Raw genomic sequence first — 18,047 nt, 5'->3', positions numbered from 1 at the left:
TGTTATGAAAATAGGAGGGATAATGGCGACGATATTCATTAAATTGCCGATAACGAAAATAACTTACCTTGAGACATCTACAAACTAAAAACACAGTAGCAAAAAAAACAGTTATGATACAAATTGTTTATCTAATTTTTTCAATTTAAGTGCTTTTTCCAGTATCATTCAAAGCCATAGATTTTTTTAAAATCCAACTATCCAATAATATAATCTTACGCACTGTCGAATCACTACATAAACGTATGTACGTACGTGTTCGTACGTTATCTCCGCACAGTGCCGCTGTACAAGAACACGCACCTGGACATAGACGTGAACAACAAGAGCGACCGCATCGAGTGGGGCCACGCGCGCTACCAGGCCACCTTCCGGCCGGACCAGGCCTACGAGATGTGCATACAGTGGGCCGTCGCCAGCGGGAACATTGTCGCTGAACTGGTAACTGCTCAGTGCTCATTGATGTTGTTGAATACGCGTGAGCGACTGGAGTCACCGTATTCGTATCCGAGTATCTGTAAACTCAATTCAATTAAGGCTTATAGTCTTAGTTATATATGACAGAAAATCACACCTAACTGTGGGAGTCAAGCACGCTTCGGCACGAATTGGGCCAGCTCGCACCGGGGAAGTACCACACCCCCACAGAAAACCGGCGTGAAATCATAGCACGCTATTGTGTTTCGTACGGTGAGTGGGGGAGCCGGAGGCCCATATCCTTTTCCTTACCCTTCCCAGTGCTTTCCTTTATTCCTCTCATCAATCTTTTCCTAATCCCTTCTCAATTAAAGTCGGCAATCCATTTGTAGAGGCGTAATGTCTGCAATTGACCTTACGCCTCTCCAAATGTTCATGGGCGGTGGTAGCGCTTACCATCAGGCAACCCACCAGCTCCATTGCCGACTATGACATAAAAAAAAAACACCTCTTCTTGCGATAGCTGTGTAAACATATTTTGAAAATAATTAATAATATTATAAATGAGAAAGTGTGTGGCCCGTTTCCTTTTCCTGACCCTTTCCATTCCATTCCTTATTTCCAGTCATCAATCCTTTGCTTACCCCTTAAAAGCGGGCAGCGCATTCGTAAAAGCGAACTACCTCTGCGAATGTTCATGGGCGGTTGTGATCGCTTACCATCAGGCGAACCACCAGCTCAGTTACCCGTTATGAAAGAAAAAAAAGTTGTTTGTTTGATTTTCTTTCTGTACACGCCGTTACGTTATGACTTTTGTGACCAGAGATAATGAATAGAAAGTTATTTAAGGACACTTTTTACAGTGGTTAAATGTCTCATTCCCAAGAATATTTCCTCAATGGAAATTCACATTGCGGGCGGAAAGCTACACAAGTACAAAATAATTTTTATTGTATTTACTCCGTAGATCTTTGGCTGGGCGAGAAAAGCACAGAGTTGCCGTTTACAAATGGTTCCAATCCCAGCGGACCCATTAGCGCTGCCGTTTACCGAGAAATCCGACCCTTTACGAGGACCTATTTATGTGCCATTAAACGAAGAACCGCTGCTAAGGGGGAAGAGTGCTTTATTTGAAGGTATTTATAGAAAATAAATCCTAAGAAGGTCATAGCATACTGCGGTAGAATATTTTTTGGAGAATTTTTTTATATTTTTCTCTTTTTATGTAATTAATGTATTCTTGATATCTCGTTGCAAATTAATTCTTATCGATATAATATGTGTTTCTCAGTGATATACAATAATAGGTTAAGGAAAAAGCTACTTAGTATATATAGCCATCAAAATAAGAACAGGTTCGTCCGTGACCTTTATAATTCATTTGAAATGAATGTCTAATATAGACAAAAAATAAAAACATTAAAAATGTCGAGTCGAACACTGTTTGAAAATGAATAAGCATCGATCATTGAATTCGATTAGAAAATACATTAGGTTTGCCTTTTGCATTATAATTATTTCTTATGTGATAATTGGCAGAAAGGGTGGTCGTCTGATAGTTAACGACCAAAATCGACTATAAACATTTACAAAGATTATATACCTGTATAAATTGGATTGCCAGGAAAGGACTGCGTACCCTTGTACGGGTCTTATTACTTTCTTATTGCGTTTATTTCGCGAATGAAAATATTGTATTATTTTTTTATGTCTTTCCTCATATTTTTATATAAACTATCCGCCGGTTCCGGTTTCGCCCATGTTACATATTAAATAGCGATCATATAATAGAAAGTATGCTATTAATCCGTTCAGTAGATCTAGAGAATATCCCGAATAACGTTACAAACTCACACATTCTCAAACTTTACCTCTCTATAATACAAATATAATTTGTAGAGGCGTAAGGTCTGCGATGGACCTTATGCCTCTCCAAATGTTCATGGGCGGTGGTAGTGCTTACCATCAGGCATCCCACCAGCCCCATTGCCGACTGTGACATAAAAAATACGAGTAGATGACATCGCAATTTTGTTATCTAAGCTACCATTTATGAATTTCACTCATCCTCCAAAATTCATCACAGGATTCCCAGAAGAAGAGTGGGCGGAGCGTCTGTTCCTATTCCAAGAGGCGATCGTCGGTCGATTCGGTTTCATCAAATGTACCGTAGAAAGCACTTCCCATGCGGCCGGTGTCGGCGACCACCTCTACGTGCATGTCACTGGAAATATGTTCATTTTGATACCCACCACTGTTAAATCCGAGCAGAGGGCATTGAGGAAACCCATCAACAAGCCTTTGAATGCGAGCAGGTAATGTAAAATATCGTAATAAATGTGTAACTTATCGAATTTTGTTATTGATATAAAGAAATATCAGTCGTGCCATAGCACGTCCTTCTAAATGTCAGATAAAAATTGACTCGGTGCACAACTGTGTTTGCTCTGTGATCATATTGACCCTAATTAGGCATCCGCTAATAAAGATTTTTGATACATTTTACCCCCCAAGGGGATAAAATTGGGGATGAAAGATTGTACCACGAAAATTAATTAAGACCGTGCGTGCACAACTGTATATGCGGATATACTTTTTTATGTTGTAGACTATCGGATGTCAAGGACAAATCGATTCAAGAGTAGCGCCAAACGTGAACTCGTCAATAGAATATTTTGAATTATTTTGAATTGTGTAAACAAGACTGAAAAGTGAAGTTTTGTTGCGATTAGGGTCTACCGAAAAAAATTAAAAAGAAAATTTTTGACGTAACAATTTTTTTTACATTTATTTATTTTATATTCATTGCCAAACATTCTAAGTGGGTCTATAATAAATTTCTACAACAAATATATAATTTTACTATCGGTCCGCCCCAGCTTCGCTCGTGGTACGTTTTTATCTCCATAAGAACCTTGCTTTAGCCTTAATAACAAAAAAGTTAGAAATCTGCCGAATTGGTCGAGCCGTTTTCGAGTTTAGCAATCCATTTGGCGATTCATTTTTATTTATGTAGATAATTTTTGCTTACTGTATTAATAACCGTAATGAATAACATATTCGTTAGCGTTGCCATGGTGATTATGCGCGACTAATACGAAAAGCACATGTTGATTTTGTCATTTTGCGAAGTCAGATGGAAATGTATGCAAAATAATAATATGTCAAAAAGAAATGAATTTTTTTTTATAATTAGAAGCTGTAAAGTTGATTCACGAGTTATATTACAAATTAAATTCCACAAATAAACAGCGAATCAGTCTCGCAATAAAATAGCGTATTATTATCAAAACGATACATCACGGACGATTTGTAAACAATGTTATTGTTGTGTAAGGTAAGTATGTATCGGGACTAGTTATCCTAATTAGTGTAATCAATCAAAAGTAAGGTCATCTGAAATCCAAAATAATAATAATAATGAATAACGGAACTGTGTTCAAATAAATGTCCTCGGAAAATACGTGATATATACTATGATTTAATTCTGTGAGTTTTGTTGTGTATTGACAGACATGAATTAACAAACAAGACATGAATTGACAAAATTGATATTAACGAATTATTTTTTAACCAGCCGGACTGCGAACCGCGCGATTTTAAACAGTCTAGAAGTTTACATACTAGACATTACATCTACATCATAAATATTATGAATTATATTACGTTTAACACATACCGTGGCCCGAGTCCTGATCGATGTGTTTATATTTAGCACAATTTTCATTTAATTTTCTAACGGTCACTAGAAGGGCACAAGGTAGAGGGCATTCAGGGCGGTCGTTTGTAACGGCATTTACTATGACGCGATAGAAAATATTGCTAAGGAAAAAGCTACTTACTAATCGATGGGGTCAGACATATTGTATTGGCGCCGACGAGCATTGAACTGAATGTGGGTAGGTGCTCGTAAGTTCGCTAGCCTTTCGTCAACAATGAACAAAAAGCTTTAAACCTGCAGTTCATTAATCAAACTGATAAGCAACAATTTATTTATAACCTACGTTTTTATTATTTTTATTAAATGAACATAAGCTATGTACTGTGTTCGACACAAATAAGATTTTGTAAATAATATATATTTTTAGGGTCACTTCAAACGCCATCACGAATGTTGCCTACGTATTTCGTTTCATTATTAATTTCGGATGTTACAAATAACATGATTCCCTAAAGTCAATCATTGCATTAGTCATTATAATGCTTGAATAAAACGAGACTTACGCGCTTTGCGTAGGTTCACACGCAAAATACTTGTTGAAAATGAATCACTCATTTTTAATCGTCTTGTTAATCATACGTTAAAATTTTCTTTTATTTCATTAACTCGTCTCTTAAAATTTCCTTATAAAAGCTAAAATTAATGATGATTATAGATCTTCATATGGATAATTAAATATAGCATTGGTCAAAAACCTTCGCATGTGTAGAAATGCCTTTGGCTCCATCTGTAGGAGTTAGTTAGGACTTCGGTGCGGTTCATCACACTTTGCTCCCATTATATTAAGACTACATATAGTAATTTTATGTTTTTAAACAGATATCCTGTACATTCTGAAGCCGCTCCCAGTCCCCATGAAGGATACATCACGAGACACGTTAGCGGTAAAAATAAGGACGATTATGACAACAGCCGAAGGGTAAGTTACAAAATTTGTTATTAAATAATAATTATATATTACCAATTCCAACCAAAATCGATTCATCCGTTTCAGAGCTGACAGACATGTCAAACTTATTACACCTTATCGTTTTTTCATCAGGGGTGAAAAATCTTTAATATTCATTTCGACCATTATCTGCTTTCAACATTTCATAAAATATTGAAGTAAATGTTTTAATTGATAAATAAAATTTTCAGATGGGATTTCTATGGTCATGGAATCACATGATTTCCAAAAAATGGAAATGGTCTCAAACAACGGCCACTGGAGATGAAGCTTTCCAAATGAGAATGTTGCGGGATTTCAAACATTTCTGTGCAAATCAAGAGCAAAGACTCAGCCAATTCTGGGATCAGTGTTGGGAAATACAAGAGAGAGCCAAAGGAATTATATGCTAATTTTTATTGTTTTTAATAAAATGTTATTTAAAATTATCGGTTTTATTTCCATTGATGTGAGTTATAACCTAAAAATAATTATAATAAGACACAACAAATTTGAAAAGAGAATTTATTACTTAAGTTATACAAAAATACTTAAGATAGGTAACAAAATACTTCATTTTGTTATATCACCAAATCTGAAATTCATCCGCAATACACTTGCAATTTTTATATTCTTCTAGGTGTTGCCAAGGCACACACATCTACATGGCTTACATTTATTATTAATAGCCAAAACTACATCAGTCATTATCACATCACACCTTGACAATTTCAAGTTTGGATAGTATACACAACTCTAGAATTAAATATTTTCATAACAAGGCTTAATAGAGGAATTTTATCATAACAAAGCACATTGTTATAAGGAATGAGGCAAGTTACAGTAACATTTATGGCAGTAACAGGTCTTTTACGTATATTTATTATGAGTAAATGCTATCTTAGTATAAATATCAAATGTCTGGACTTATGCAGTACATAATATTCACCTTTCAACCTAGTTATATATTTTTTCAATACAATATGATGACGAAAATTTTAATGATATGTAGATCTACGGTGAGACTTCGATGTTATATCACTTCAAAGGTGTTTCTTAAGTACATTAAACATTAGAAAAAATTGAAGCCTAACAATAGAGTAAGCTTGTGCGTTTAATTTTGTCTACAATATTTGAGCATAAAGATTTATTTACTTACAATTAATAAGATCTAAAATAATGTGTTTAAAAATTACATCATTGCTTTTCTATAGTGTTAAAAATCGTTTTTAATCAGTTTTATATTGCCTATCCTTATTTATTATTATTATTAAAACTGGTTTTATAAAAATATAAAAACTAAATAGTTGAGACTGCACTTTAAAGCATTTTAGATTAGACAAATCTAATTTTCACAACATTATTAAAAATAAAGGAAACGTAAAAAAAATACAAATAAAAAATAGGTATTACCTAATAACAATAAAAGTAGAATCAATTTTCTTATTTCTTTCCAAAAACAAGTAAGCGTGTGAGCATGCTAGTTATGCATGGTACTTGCTTTTGTTGGTGCATTGTTAACATATCTGGTGTATTAGATTCAAAATCCAATGCCACTTTCTGACAAACAAATGTCAAGAGAGTGAGAATGTCCCTCTCAGTTCCTGAATAGCGTAACTCTTCACAAAGTGCTTGCATAAACCAAGAACCACGAGTTGTATTCCTCCATGAATAATATCCAGGAACGGTTGAAAACACAATCAAGAAATCAGCATGAATAGGGATTCTGTATGAGGCACTTGCCAATCCATCTGTTTCAGATCTACTGGAGAGTGTTATTCCTCCATCCAACTTATCCCCTTGGCAAGCTTGAATGAAAAATAATTTTGGTTTTCCTGCTAATGTTGGACATTTATCTGCTGTGAAATAATACCACAAGTGATCAGGTTTATAGTGAGTATCTTTAGCATAAAGCATGCCTAACTCTCCGTGAGTCAACACTGTAATAAGCAAGCAATCATTATCGGTATGATCCATTTCTGCTGTTTGCTGTAGGTATCTATTTACGTCTTCAGATTTAAGATTGTTTAATACCGTAACACGGAACCCCAATCCTTTTAGCACTCTGGAAAGATTATCGCTGTCGACGTTTGTTCCAGTGCGAGACTTCAGGCTATGGATATCAAAATGTTCATGATTAAAGATGATTGCCATACCACGATGTTTATGATTCATTTTGTAAAATGGTGCGTTTCGATCCACAGGCATTCTGGCATAACGGTGCACTGATGAAGACTCATGACTTCCCCAAGCATCTCTGTCATCGTTTCCTCCGTTTGTCCTTTGTTCTGTATCAGCATTAGCATTGTCTTGCGATTCCACACCTGACATTTTAACTAAACTTTTAAAGTAGCTTACGCAGCAAGATTCGTTTCCTCTGAGAACTACTAAGTACGTATACACCAGTAGACTGATCTCTGATTTGGGATTCAAATCCAAAAAAACAACAACGATAACGACCACGAGTAGATACAAACGACGCGATTCGTGAAGACAAAATGTCAATAGTCGAGTGTCGACTGTCAATTAGCAAGTCAATTGTAATTTGACATCTAAAACCATAGGTTGCCATGTTTACTTTTGTGTATTGTCGTACTTTGAAATTCGAATGTATTTTTCAACATGGACGATGGCAAAAAATGACCAAAAAAAAAATTAAAACCTGTTCTGGAGGCGAGAAAAATAAACTATGGTTATGGCAACACTAAATATAGTCATAAGAATTGGCTTGTGTACAAATATATCCTAATATATTAAATGATATATACATATAACACTATAACTTGAAAGAGCATAACAACTAGTCATGTTTTGTATTATTCCGAAATAGACTTTCATAAAAGCAAAATAACAGTCCAGTAAAAAATAAATAAATTATGATTTCAATTTTTAATATTTCAATTAATTATATCAATCTCAGAAACTAAATACAATATGCTTGAAGTCATAATATTTTACTTTGTCGTAAAATAGTGAGTATAATCATTTCATACTCTAAAGTCTGAAGCACAACTTTTACCGTATTTTAGCTGTTTCAGACTCCAACGTTTCAGCCGTTGCGTTGGCATGACTACTACTGTTACAAAACATTAACCACCATTACCAAAACGCGAAACATTTCTAGTCCTATCTATAATACTCAAGAATAGACAATGTCTATATTTAAAGTAAAGCATTTGTGGTCTAACGAGAAATTACAAAGCGAACACTATGACGAAGGTATTCAAAACAGCTACTGCATTAAAGTGGATAAATTTAACTCGCACAGTGATAGCGATTGCATTGTTGTTGGCGAAGGATCTCAATTAAAAATTTATAAGCCAAACACTGAAACACCTCAGTCGCAGGTTATTTTAGAATCTCAACAAAACGACGTGATATTACAAGTGGAGACTGGGAAATTTGTTTTGTAAGTAAAAGTTATATTATTAGGAGTATTTATTTGAGCGTTAAAGTATTACATATTAATTTATGTAGTTAATAATTTTTCGACGTAGGTTTTTAAATCTTAAGTAGCTGAGCCAAGATTCTCAATTTGCAGTGACTCCAGTGACCGGCAGATATTAGTGTTACACCCTCAAAGTTATTCGATATTCTTTTTGGAGAAAAGAGAAGGTCATGTGGAAGCAGGTACTGTGAATGGTTTAAATATACATAGGTAGGAACGCATTCTTGCAACTTTGTCAATTTCAATAAGCAGTGTCCCGCTGGTAGTACTGGGGAACTTACGAAAAAATACTCACAAAATCCCCAAAGCATTTTTTTTCTATTAGATGAATTTTTAAAACTATGTGTACACCCTTAACTGGCCATCTTTGCTACCCGCATACGTTAATGTTTTTATAGACGCATTCATTACCCACCGAGGCTACATGTCTGTGCAAATGTGTTGCCAACTTTACTTGATCAGAGATAAGGAAAGGAATGGATAATGGAGGCAATAAAGAAAATGACTAGGTAGGGTAAGGAAAAGGACACGAGCCTCCTGTATTTGAGTTCCTGAGATAAGCGCGTTCAAACGAAGAAACACCCTTCAGCTTTATACTAATCATTAGAAGATTCTTAAGAACTTGTTAGATAATGCTAACAGCTTTTTCACATCAACGCTAATAGTCAAATAACAGGATGTATAAAATGCGAAGTGGAGTGAACGATATTATTAATTTAATTTATTGGTAATGTTTAATTTATGTGGACGGAGTCGCTTGCAGCTTTTGTGTTTTAATTTTTATAATATGTTTTTACAGGAGATCAAAATTATTTGAAAAACTCTATAAAACACTCTTTTACTAGAAAATCGTATAGCGTAATTGTTGGTCCCTTTGGAAATACTAAAAGCAGAGATCTCATTTGTATACAAGCGTTGGACGGTACTTTGAGTTTCTTCGATCAAGATGCGTTTTTATTCATGTGTATATTTGAAGATGTTATTATTCCGGGACCCGTACTCTACGTCAGTAGTACTGACTTCTTCGTTATTAGTAAATCCACGTGGGTGCTTGAAGTGTACAGGTAAACAAATCGAATTATTTGTGTTGTTTTCCAAATTCAGACTATAGCTTTGTTCCATATGTTTTGTATTTTATTAGACCTCTGCCCGCGTCGTCAAAGGAAACATAGACAGGTTTCCCACGCAGAGTTCCCGTTCCACGCTATTTCTGGGATAAAAGCTATCTCAAATTGGTTCAGTTGTATAGGCGTGAACAAAAGCAAAAGAAATTATCATGAACTTTCATTTACAGTTATCAACAGCTAGGAGAATTCAGCGAGTTGAGTGCCCGCCAACATAAGAAAAATATTCCCCAATGGTCGTACAGTCCGGGAGAAGAAATATCGTCTCTTCAAGTTACAAGAGTAATATTCTTTTTTAACAAAGTTGCAATTTGCTAGAATTGGTTACATATCAACCAATTTACTTTTAACTTGAATTTACTAGCCGACCAGCACACAATACATTCGTCCCAGTTATATGCGGTAAAATATGATATCGCTTAAAAATAATTAAGCCGATAACTGACATAAATTGTAATTATATTGCTATTTACAGACGAGCAGTAATTTTTCCAGCATCATTGCTTTGGGTGAGCGTTACCTCTATTGCTTCCAAGACAATGGTTTGATGAAGTATATTATACGGTTCGATTTTATGCCAGTGTGTTTCCATGCGTATCTTATCGGTTGGTACTATGGTAAGTATGTATACATAAATTAACTAAAACAAGTCACTTTTTTGAGGCAGTTTTTTATACTTCTGTTTGTTTTAGAGCCAAATTCCCGACTTCTCGTTATGGTCGCTTCAGAAGATTCGAAACTGTATATTTACGAAGGTACAACTCTTTTATGGTCCTGTGACTTGATGCATAAGACTATTTCCTTATCACGTTGTTTTATAAAGAACTTATCTGGCGGTCTTGTTACTTTATCTAGGAATGGTATTGTCCATGTTAGTTATTTAGGGACAGAGCCAGATTTAAACTCCACTGTTGCACCGATGAACATGCCTGCTGAATCAGAAGATATTCAGGCTGAGTTACAGGATATAGAAGAAGAATTAGACAAAATGTTAGAGAATGGTAAGCCATGGATATATTGAGTTGAGTGTACTTACACTATTATGACGATTATAAATTACTAGCTTTTCGCCCGCGGCTTTCGTACACGTAGAATTTTCAAGTTCAGTTCTATCTTTAAACTAAATTTTATCAAACTCGGTTCAGTGGTTTAGGCGTGAAAGCTCGACAGACAGACAGACAGACAGAGTTATTTTCGCATTTATAATATTAGTAGGGATTTACTTATAACAAAAAGTGAAATTTAGTAACTTCCCTTATTACTTTCAATAATATGTAAAAATATAATAACCATATTTTTTTAAAATATGAATAATATACTTTTTTTTTTTTCAGGTGATTCACAAAATTTTCCAACTGAAGAAATTATTAATATTAAAACAGAAGTTGGGAAGGCGTCAAAATCTTTTATAGACAATAACTATTCCGAAAGAAGTATTATAAATTGCCCACTCGTTACAACTCTTACGTGTGATGACCCTAAACAAATTCAAAGCATTCAGATAACTTATTCATGTACCCAACCATTTTCTGTTGTCGACAACACAATATATTTAGAAGACATTAATGGTACAGAGATAATAGAAACTCGTATATTACTCACGGACGAAGTGGATATTTCTAACGCAACTATAAAGATGCTATTCACTGTGATAGATTGTTCTGGAAAAATAACAGTTCTAACAAGTAACGTTCTTGTGCCAATTAATTTTTACGCATGTGTGGTCAATATTGACAAAGAATATCAATGTAAATTATACTTTAGTATGAATCAAACTAATTTAAGCCTAGAAACAATATTTAAAGGTTAGTACAAAGCAGGTTCAGCAAGAAACAAATTTGTACATTACATAAAAAAATATTAAATAATTCAAAACTATGATCGTTTTTTCAGATCTTACAGACCCTTCAAGTACAGTAACTTTATCATATAAAAACACTAGTAAATTAGTAACTATTAAACACATGGAAGACCACTACATAATTGAAGCTGATGAATTTACGGAGATATTCCCAGTACTACAGTACTTTGTTGAAAAGTTAAAGGAACATTATTTAAACATGAATATTGATAGTTGTAAGGCACTTTTTAAAGCAAGCCCGGAATTGATTAAAAACATGACGCACAAATTTCTCAAATGTATTGAAGTTCACGCGAAAGAACGTGTTATATTGAAAAACTTGGAGGTGTGTATTGAAATATTTTACAAGTCGAACCGTATTTTGACTAACCTTCTAATTCATTTCAAATTAAACACTTTTAGGAGGAATTAAATGTTCTTCAATCCCAGTTTACGTTGATTCAAAAAAAGTTGCTGGTCCAATATGGTTCGCTACCCCCCGGTAACTGCGATTCACTGGAATTCCTTATGAGAGATACTCACAAGTCCATTGTAACGATTGCGAAACGCATGTTGGAAAGCAAGGATAAAGTCTCGCGGTAGGTATAATATGTGAAACATACACATAAACACATTGATTGTGCCGAGGACACCACGTTACAGGCTAGCCTAGTGTGGATGTTACAGATCATCTTGTCTAATGTTGTAAAGAAACATGTAGATAAATTAAATGTTGGCGAAACTTAAGAATAATCTGTAATCGATCTCTTTACTGTACTTTTACATTTGATTCTGTTATACTGTCATTGAATTATAAAAACTATCATAAATATTTCAGTGCAGCATGTGAGCTCAGCTCCGTGGGCAATCTTACGCTTTATATTATGAAGTGTTCCAATCCTGAATACTCTAATATAAAAATACTCGAAGAAACATTATCCTTCGAAACATTTCATGAAGATATTCAAGTGAGTGACAGTCCAGTATTGCTTAAAGGTCATTTTTCCTAAACAACGGTAGTTTAACATAAATTTTTTTCAGGAATGGGAAGAAGCCGTAACTCAAGCTTCATCATATGTTCTCAACAACATTCTCAAAAAATCGGATAAAGATAAGGAAAAGCTAGCACCTGTTACCGATCAAGATATTCTTTCACACGTTAATTTAAAAAGATTTATCAAACAGACTAAAATTATATTGGAGAAGATATTTCTAGAAGTATTCGATCAATCTGAAAATGAGAGGGGCAAAGAAAAAGTGACTCGAATCGAAGAGATTGTTGAAGTGATATAATTGGAAACCCTCGGAAATTACGAAACCGTGAATCTTGAAATTCATAACAACAATAGAATAACACGTAAAGATTAAAATATACAAATAAGTAAGAGAAAGCGACTTATTACGAGACGAGCAATTAATTAACATACGTAATTACCAAAACAATAAAAAAAGGTGATTTATAAGCTCGATTATGCCAGTGCATTACGCTAAATCACTCGCATATAATCACTGATTGATTAGTTACAGCGGAGATACTATAAAGTCTCATCGCTACAAAACTCTCTTAGGTTATCTTAAGTATAAATACACCAATAACGAGGCATAATGAAATAACTTCACATTATAAATTATTATTCGTACAAATGATTGTCCTTCAAGCAACATGTAGTAATGTGTATAGAACGAGGTTGAGGTACAGCATGTGCACCAGCAACAAGAGGACTTTGTCGCGTCATTTCTTCTTGGCGTCCTTCAGTCCAGCGCCAGCGTTGAATTTGAAGAAAATAATGTCACCGTCCTCGACGACGTAGTTACGACCTGTAATATGTGATAAGTGAAAATATATTGAATTTTATGGAACTCCAGTATATATGCACACGGGAACTGAACAAAAGTAGGATTTATATATTATGTATATACTAGCTGTATCCCGTGGCGTCAATTGTCATACTCGGGTAAAAAGTAGCCTATGTGATAATCCAGACTATAATCTATCTCTGTACCACAATAAATACAGATACGATAAGCTGTTTTCGCATGATTAGTAGGACTAGTAGGATAAAACAGAATCGCCTAATGCTAAGCGTAAATTATTTTTCAACGGTTTTGTTAAGGTCCATGGAAGGTTCTAATGAAGAACAAAAAACGGACCACGGGTGAAGCCAGCGCGGACCGCTAGTCTTATATACAGCTTAATGGTTATTGGTGCAATGGACTGAAAAAAATCAATTACCTGAACATTTAATTAAACACATACAGTATTAAATTTAGTTTGATTATTTTCTATACAACTTCAGTATCTAAAATGACTCGTGAAGAAGAAAGAAGAAGAAGAGAAATAATCCTATATATAGCGTACCTTGTTGACGGTACTTGCCGGCTGATTTGCAAGCGGCTTCCGAGCCTTCTTCCTTGAAATCCTTGAAATGCATCACTTCAGCCATAATGAAACCTTTTTCAAAGTCGGTGTGAATTCTACCGGCTGCTTGGGGCGCTTTGGTACCTTTCTGAAAACGAAACAGATTTTATCAGCTTGCTTATTTTGTGCAGAATACGGTCAGGTAACATTCAAATTATAAAAAGGTGGCAAAAATACTGATACGATTTCTTATTTTATATTATTTTAGTTAAACTAGGGACGTACCTGAATGGTCCAAGCTTTGACCTCATCGGCCCCAGCCGTAAAGAAGTACTCTAACTGCAGGGCCTTGTATCCTTGCACGATGATCTTATCTAGGGCACTACAAGTAAAACCATCGTTATATAATCGCAAAATGTATATAAATTTTTTGTTAAAAATTCCATATTTGACCACCGCGGCTTGCGATAAAGGTCTCTTATCTAGACGAGTAGTAGGTATCTATCTATTCTGTTTCCAATTTTTGTGTGAAAAGTAACAAACATACAACCATCTTTATTCCGAACAAACGTTCAAGTTTATATAGTATAGTAGCAAGATGATTGAGTTGTATGGTATACCTGGCGATGCCGTGTTCCTTCAAGAAGGCCTGCTTCTCTTCAGCGTCCATGTCGAGTAGTTTGGTCTCCAAGACTCCAGAGAAAGGTATCAATGGTGCGCCTGGGTCATTTTTGTCGATCCATTCCTTTAGTTTTGGTAACCTAGAGAGAATAAAAAATGAATTTATCAAGTCTCGCCTCACGGTATAATAAATATACCGTTACCGTATTATTACAAATGCGTGTAAATTTATTAATTGCCTTTAATACTACAAAAATAACAATGATAAAATATTGCAGGCATAATTCAGCAATTGATCAGTTCCACAGGTCTAATAATTTCATTAAATGATATCTGTTTTACGTAAGGTATGTTATATATTAATATTGTTTTTAAAATTTGATATGGAACATATATTAAAATTGCATTTACCATTTATTCTTCTTTCGGATATAATCCTTTTCTGACAAGTTGACGAGGTACAAAGCTGGCTTGGATGTAAGGAACAGGTACTTATTCAAAACTTCTATCTGAAATCAATATATACATTTTAAAATGAACTGTATCTGTTGCAAATGTTTAGCGATGAAAATACTTACATATTCAAAATGTAATTAAGTAAAATTATAGTAAAAATAAGTATTCAATAAAAATTAAATGTAAAAATAGTGTAACTCACTTCGGCTGCGCTCCAATCACCAAAACGAATGTGCTTTTTCTCATCAATTAACACGCTCTTGATCTTCATCAACGCATCCTAGAATCGAATTCGTATAATAAGTATATCATAGTATCCGAGTATATTCATTAAAAGTCGAAGATACTTTTGGAAAGAATTGAAGCAGAGAAAGAAACGTAGGGGAGATATGTACAACATACCGACTGTTCTATAAACATATCACTATTAATAAAACAATATGAAATTATATATGTATTTTCAAATATATTATTAAAAATATTTTTACACAAAGAAGCAGGTAAACCGAACGCGTGTAAAGTTATCTCAAAGGATGAAGTTGTAAAAATTTAATTAAAATTATTTGTAATGGCAAAACAACACGTTGAGTTAACATATGACTCACATATTCAGGTTTGAGTTTCTTATCATTGCCGCGGTTAACCACCCTGTCTAGTTTTTCAATATTCTGCAGTAATTGCTCTTCGTCTTTCAGTCTCAATTCCTCGCCTATGGTCTCCAAATCTCTAATTGGATTGACATCACCATCTACATGGATCACGTCTTCGTCGTCGAATGCACCTAAAGGTTATTTCAACTGAATATTAATTATTATTCTTCATGAAAATTTTTGCATATAATAATTAGAATTTAGTAAGTTTGATTTCTTTTGTATATAAAAACTCAATTCAGTAACTAATTTGCTCTAGTATTTTCTTGATATTGATTTTACGACAGTATCATAAATTTTGAAATTATGACTCTTCCACGGATTTTAAATGCGATTTATTTATTATAAACAATATTCGATATATATTATAAACTGGCTCTTCGCCCCGGTTTCACCCGTGGTACATATATAACCTATGTCACTCAGTGTAATTGGAGCTTTCTAGTGGTGAAAGAATTTTTGAAATCGGTCCAGCCGTTCACGCGTGATGGAGTGACCAAGGGAAATAGGGAATCATTTTTATATATACACAGATAATGATAACTTACGACATAAGTTGAAGATGGCATCACACGCCTTTATATGCGACAAGAAAGCGTTACCAAGACCTTGACCTTCCGCAGCTCCCCGCACCAAACCGGCGATATCAACTACATTCAAGAACGCAGGAACTTTGCTAAAAATAATATTTATTTGAATAAGATAAAAAGAAATAAAAAAAAATACGTTATTAAAAGGGAACAGAATTTTATTATCACCTGGCTGGTTTGTGGTACTGGCAGAGATAATCATACCTCTCATCGGGAACTGGTACCCTACGTGCCTAAAACAAGCAAGAATAGTTAGAACAATTGAATAAAAAAAAAATTAGAGAAATCGATTAATACAATCGTGATTACCAGGAAAATTTCAATGACGAGGTTTGTATTAGAGAAAACTTGTTTTGTATATCTAAAATTCGAGCTTCACTTCAACCGAGAGGAAACGGCGAGAAACTCTATAGTTTATAGTAATACAATAAAACAGAATTTTAATTCATTGCCTGCGAACTTAGAGACCAAATTATGACCATATGTCAAAAAATGCAATTACAAACTGCAAGGTAACTGGGGCGGAAAGCTAGCATTTAAATGAAACATATTCTAATTTAAAGACATTTATTAATATTGAAAGTAACTACATGACCTCATATTTGCTACTGGTCATCGATAATGTGCTGGGCTTTTCAACAGTACCAGAGTCATTTTCCTTTGTAGAATTGTATTTCGGATATTGCGCAAACGGATTGTCTATTGAACGCAATCTTAAACCTATATTAATAGCGAGTTTGCATCTTGCTTCGAAAATATTATACGCCTTTGAGTACAAATTCATTTTAGAGGAAACAGTACGAGAGTTATGTGTTTTTAAATATAATGCTATAAAAATTGCACCAGAGACGCTAACATCGAGCCCTAAATATTTAGGCCTAACTACATTTACTGCGCAACAAGCTTCTGTGATCAAATTTCCCATCGTTTGTTCTAAATATCCTAGATTAGGCAATTTCTTTAAAGATAATTCCGGAAAGCCCTTGGCTTCTTTGAAAACACGTATATCGAAATACAAATGAGGGCGGGACATAAAATTATCCATGCATTTGGACTGACAAAACAAATAATAATGTCCCTTATAGAGTGCAGCAAACTTATTTGAGCCTTTTTTAATTATTTGCGATGGAAGATTTTCTGCGTATGTAACAATACATATACCATTTTCGTAAACCAGCGAAGTATTCACAGACTTCACAACAGCTGGTATTTCAGGTATATTTATTTTCTTTACCGAGGGCACAATGCTAGCAAGTTTACGTAAATTGTTAATATGGTCATCACAAACCCAGTAGAAGTGTCCATTGTAATACACAACTCCTTTTTTATTAACAGGGTAATTGCTATGACGAAAAACATTCGTAACGAAACACATTGGACAGAAATTTTTAAATGCAGTCATTTTTGATCTAAACACTTCATTTGATATGCACATTACGTCGGCTAACACAATTTTAGTTTCATAATTGGACAAGTAGTAATGATATTTAGGAGTTAACTTATCAATGTAATAGCAAGCCATATGAAAACATTTCCATTTCGAAGTATCGCTAGATATTTCGTATATATTTTGGATATCATCAGCAATCCATTGACGCAATCCTAAAGAGTTTTTCTGCCATTGCTTAAATCTGTATTCTATTAAAGATTTTGGATAACATGGTTTTTCTTTCAAAATGTCTAAATAGACTTCTTTTTGTGATCGCTCTAAAACATTTTCCAAGCTCGTTTTTAAATCAAAAATAATTAAGGGATAAAGGCCCTCTTTTGATAATTCTGAAGCCTCAAAAGGTGTGTCTGGAAAACCATCGAAAACATATCCATGTGTCATTGCACGATGATCAAACGTTGCTGCTTTAATTGTTTTCGTTATATACTCAGTGCCAATACATT

The 18,047-nt window shown here is 34.3% G+C and overlaps 4 protein-coding genes across 11 annotated transcripts in view; 2 read left to right on the top strand and 2 right to left on the bottom strand.

The window, feature by feature from the left end:
• The window catches only part of LOC119834795 (GATOR complex protein Iml1), a 22,489-nt gene extending 16,977 nt beyond the window's left edge, over positions 1-5,512 (top strand). For all 6 annotated transcript variants that reach the window (XM_038359302.1, XM_038359305.1, XM_038359304.1 and 3 more), the window contains 3 exons: positions 2,504-2,732; positions 4,958-5,057; positions 5,279-5,512. In XM_038359302.1, coding sequence (XP_038215230.1) covers positions 2,504-2,732; positions 4,958-5,057; positions 5,279-5,479 — 530 coding nt within the window. In that variant the 3' untranslated portion in view covers positions 5,480-5,512. The remainder of the gene's footprint in view (positions 1-2,503; positions 2,733-4,957; positions 5,058-5,278) is intronic.
• Positions 5,513-5,577: 65 nt separating this feature from the next.
• On the bottom strand, positions 5,578-7,583 carry LOC119834942 (caspase-1-like). The gene has a single exon (XM_038359497.1). The coding sequence runs from the start codon at positions 7,395-7,397 to the stop codon at positions 6,510-6,512; it is 888 nt and encodes a 295-aa protein (XP_038215425.1). The 5' UTR covers positions 7,398-7,583; the 3' UTR covers positions 5,578-6,509.
• Positions 7,584-8,218: 635 nt separating this feature from the next.
• Positions 8,219-12,795, top strand: LOC119834861 (protein PTHB1). Its single transcript, XM_038359379.1, has 12 exons — positions 8,219-8,475; positions 8,608-8,696; positions 9,314-9,578; positions 9,809-9,920; positions 10,114-10,255; positions 10,331-10,639; positions 10,973-11,443; positions 11,532-11,824; positions 11,902-12,078; positions 12,142-12,152; positions 12,227-12,446; positions 12,520-12,795. Exons 1-12 carry the CDS (start codon positions 8,219-8,221, stop codon positions 12,769-12,771), a joined length of 2,598 nt encoding a protein of 865 aa, XP_038215307.1. The 3' UTR covers positions 12,772-12,795.
• Positions 12,746-18,047, bottom strand: part of LOC119835248 (obg-like ATPase 1) — an 11,527-nt gene continuing 6,225 nt past the window's right edge. For all 3 annotated transcript variants that reach the window (XM_038359963.1, XM_038359964.1, XM_038359965.1), the window contains exons 3-11: positions 16,323-16,383; positions 16,113-16,240; positions 15,520-15,695; positions 15,117-15,194; positions 14,870-14,967; positions 14,458-14,598; positions 14,123-14,219; positions 13,838-13,985; positions 12,746-13,296 (exon numbers count right to left, since the gene is read on the bottom strand). In XM_038359963.1, coding sequence (XP_038215891.1) covers positions 13,211-13,296; positions 13,838-13,985; positions 14,123-14,219; positions 14,458-14,598; positions 14,870-14,967; positions 15,117-15,194; positions 15,520-15,695; positions 16,113-16,240; positions 16,323-16,383 — 1,013 coding nt within the window. In that variant the 3' untranslated portion in view covers positions 12,746-13,210. The remainder of the gene's footprint in view (positions 13,297-13,837; positions 13,986-14,122; positions 14,220-14,457; positions 14,599-14,869; positions 14,968-15,116; positions 15,195-15,519; positions 15,696-16,112; positions 16,241-16,322; positions 16,384-18,047) is intronic.

This window comes from Zerene cesonia, chromosome 20 (genome assembly GCF_012273895.1).
Source record: "Zerene cesonia ecotype Mississippi chromosome 20, Zerene_cesonia_1.1, whole genome shotgun sequence".
NCBI lineage: Eukaryota > Metazoa > Arthropoda > Insecta > Lepidoptera > Pieridae > Zerene > Zerene cesonia.
The sequence above is the reverse complement of the archived record's forward strand: the minus strand, read 5'-3'. Positions and strand labels throughout refer to the sequence as shown.

Bases quoted from the DNA above. Each gene is read 5' to 3' on its own strand.
- LOC119834942 (XM_038359497.1), bottom strand. From the start codon at position 7,397: ATGTCAGGTGTGGAATCGCAAGACAATGCTAATGCTGATACAGAACAA.
- LOC119834861 (XM_038359379.1), top strand. From the start codon at position 8,219: ATGTCTATATTTAAAGTAAAGCATTTGTGGTCTAACGAGAAATTACAA. The intron at 10,256-10,330 runs GTAAGTATGTAT...TGTTTGTTTTAG, and splicing joins TCTTATCGGTTGGTACTATG to AGCCAAATTCCCGACTTCTC. The intron at 11,825-11,901 runs GTGTGTATTGAA...AAACACTTTTAG, and splicing joins TTATATTGAAAAACTTGGAG to GAGGAATTAAATGTTCTTCA.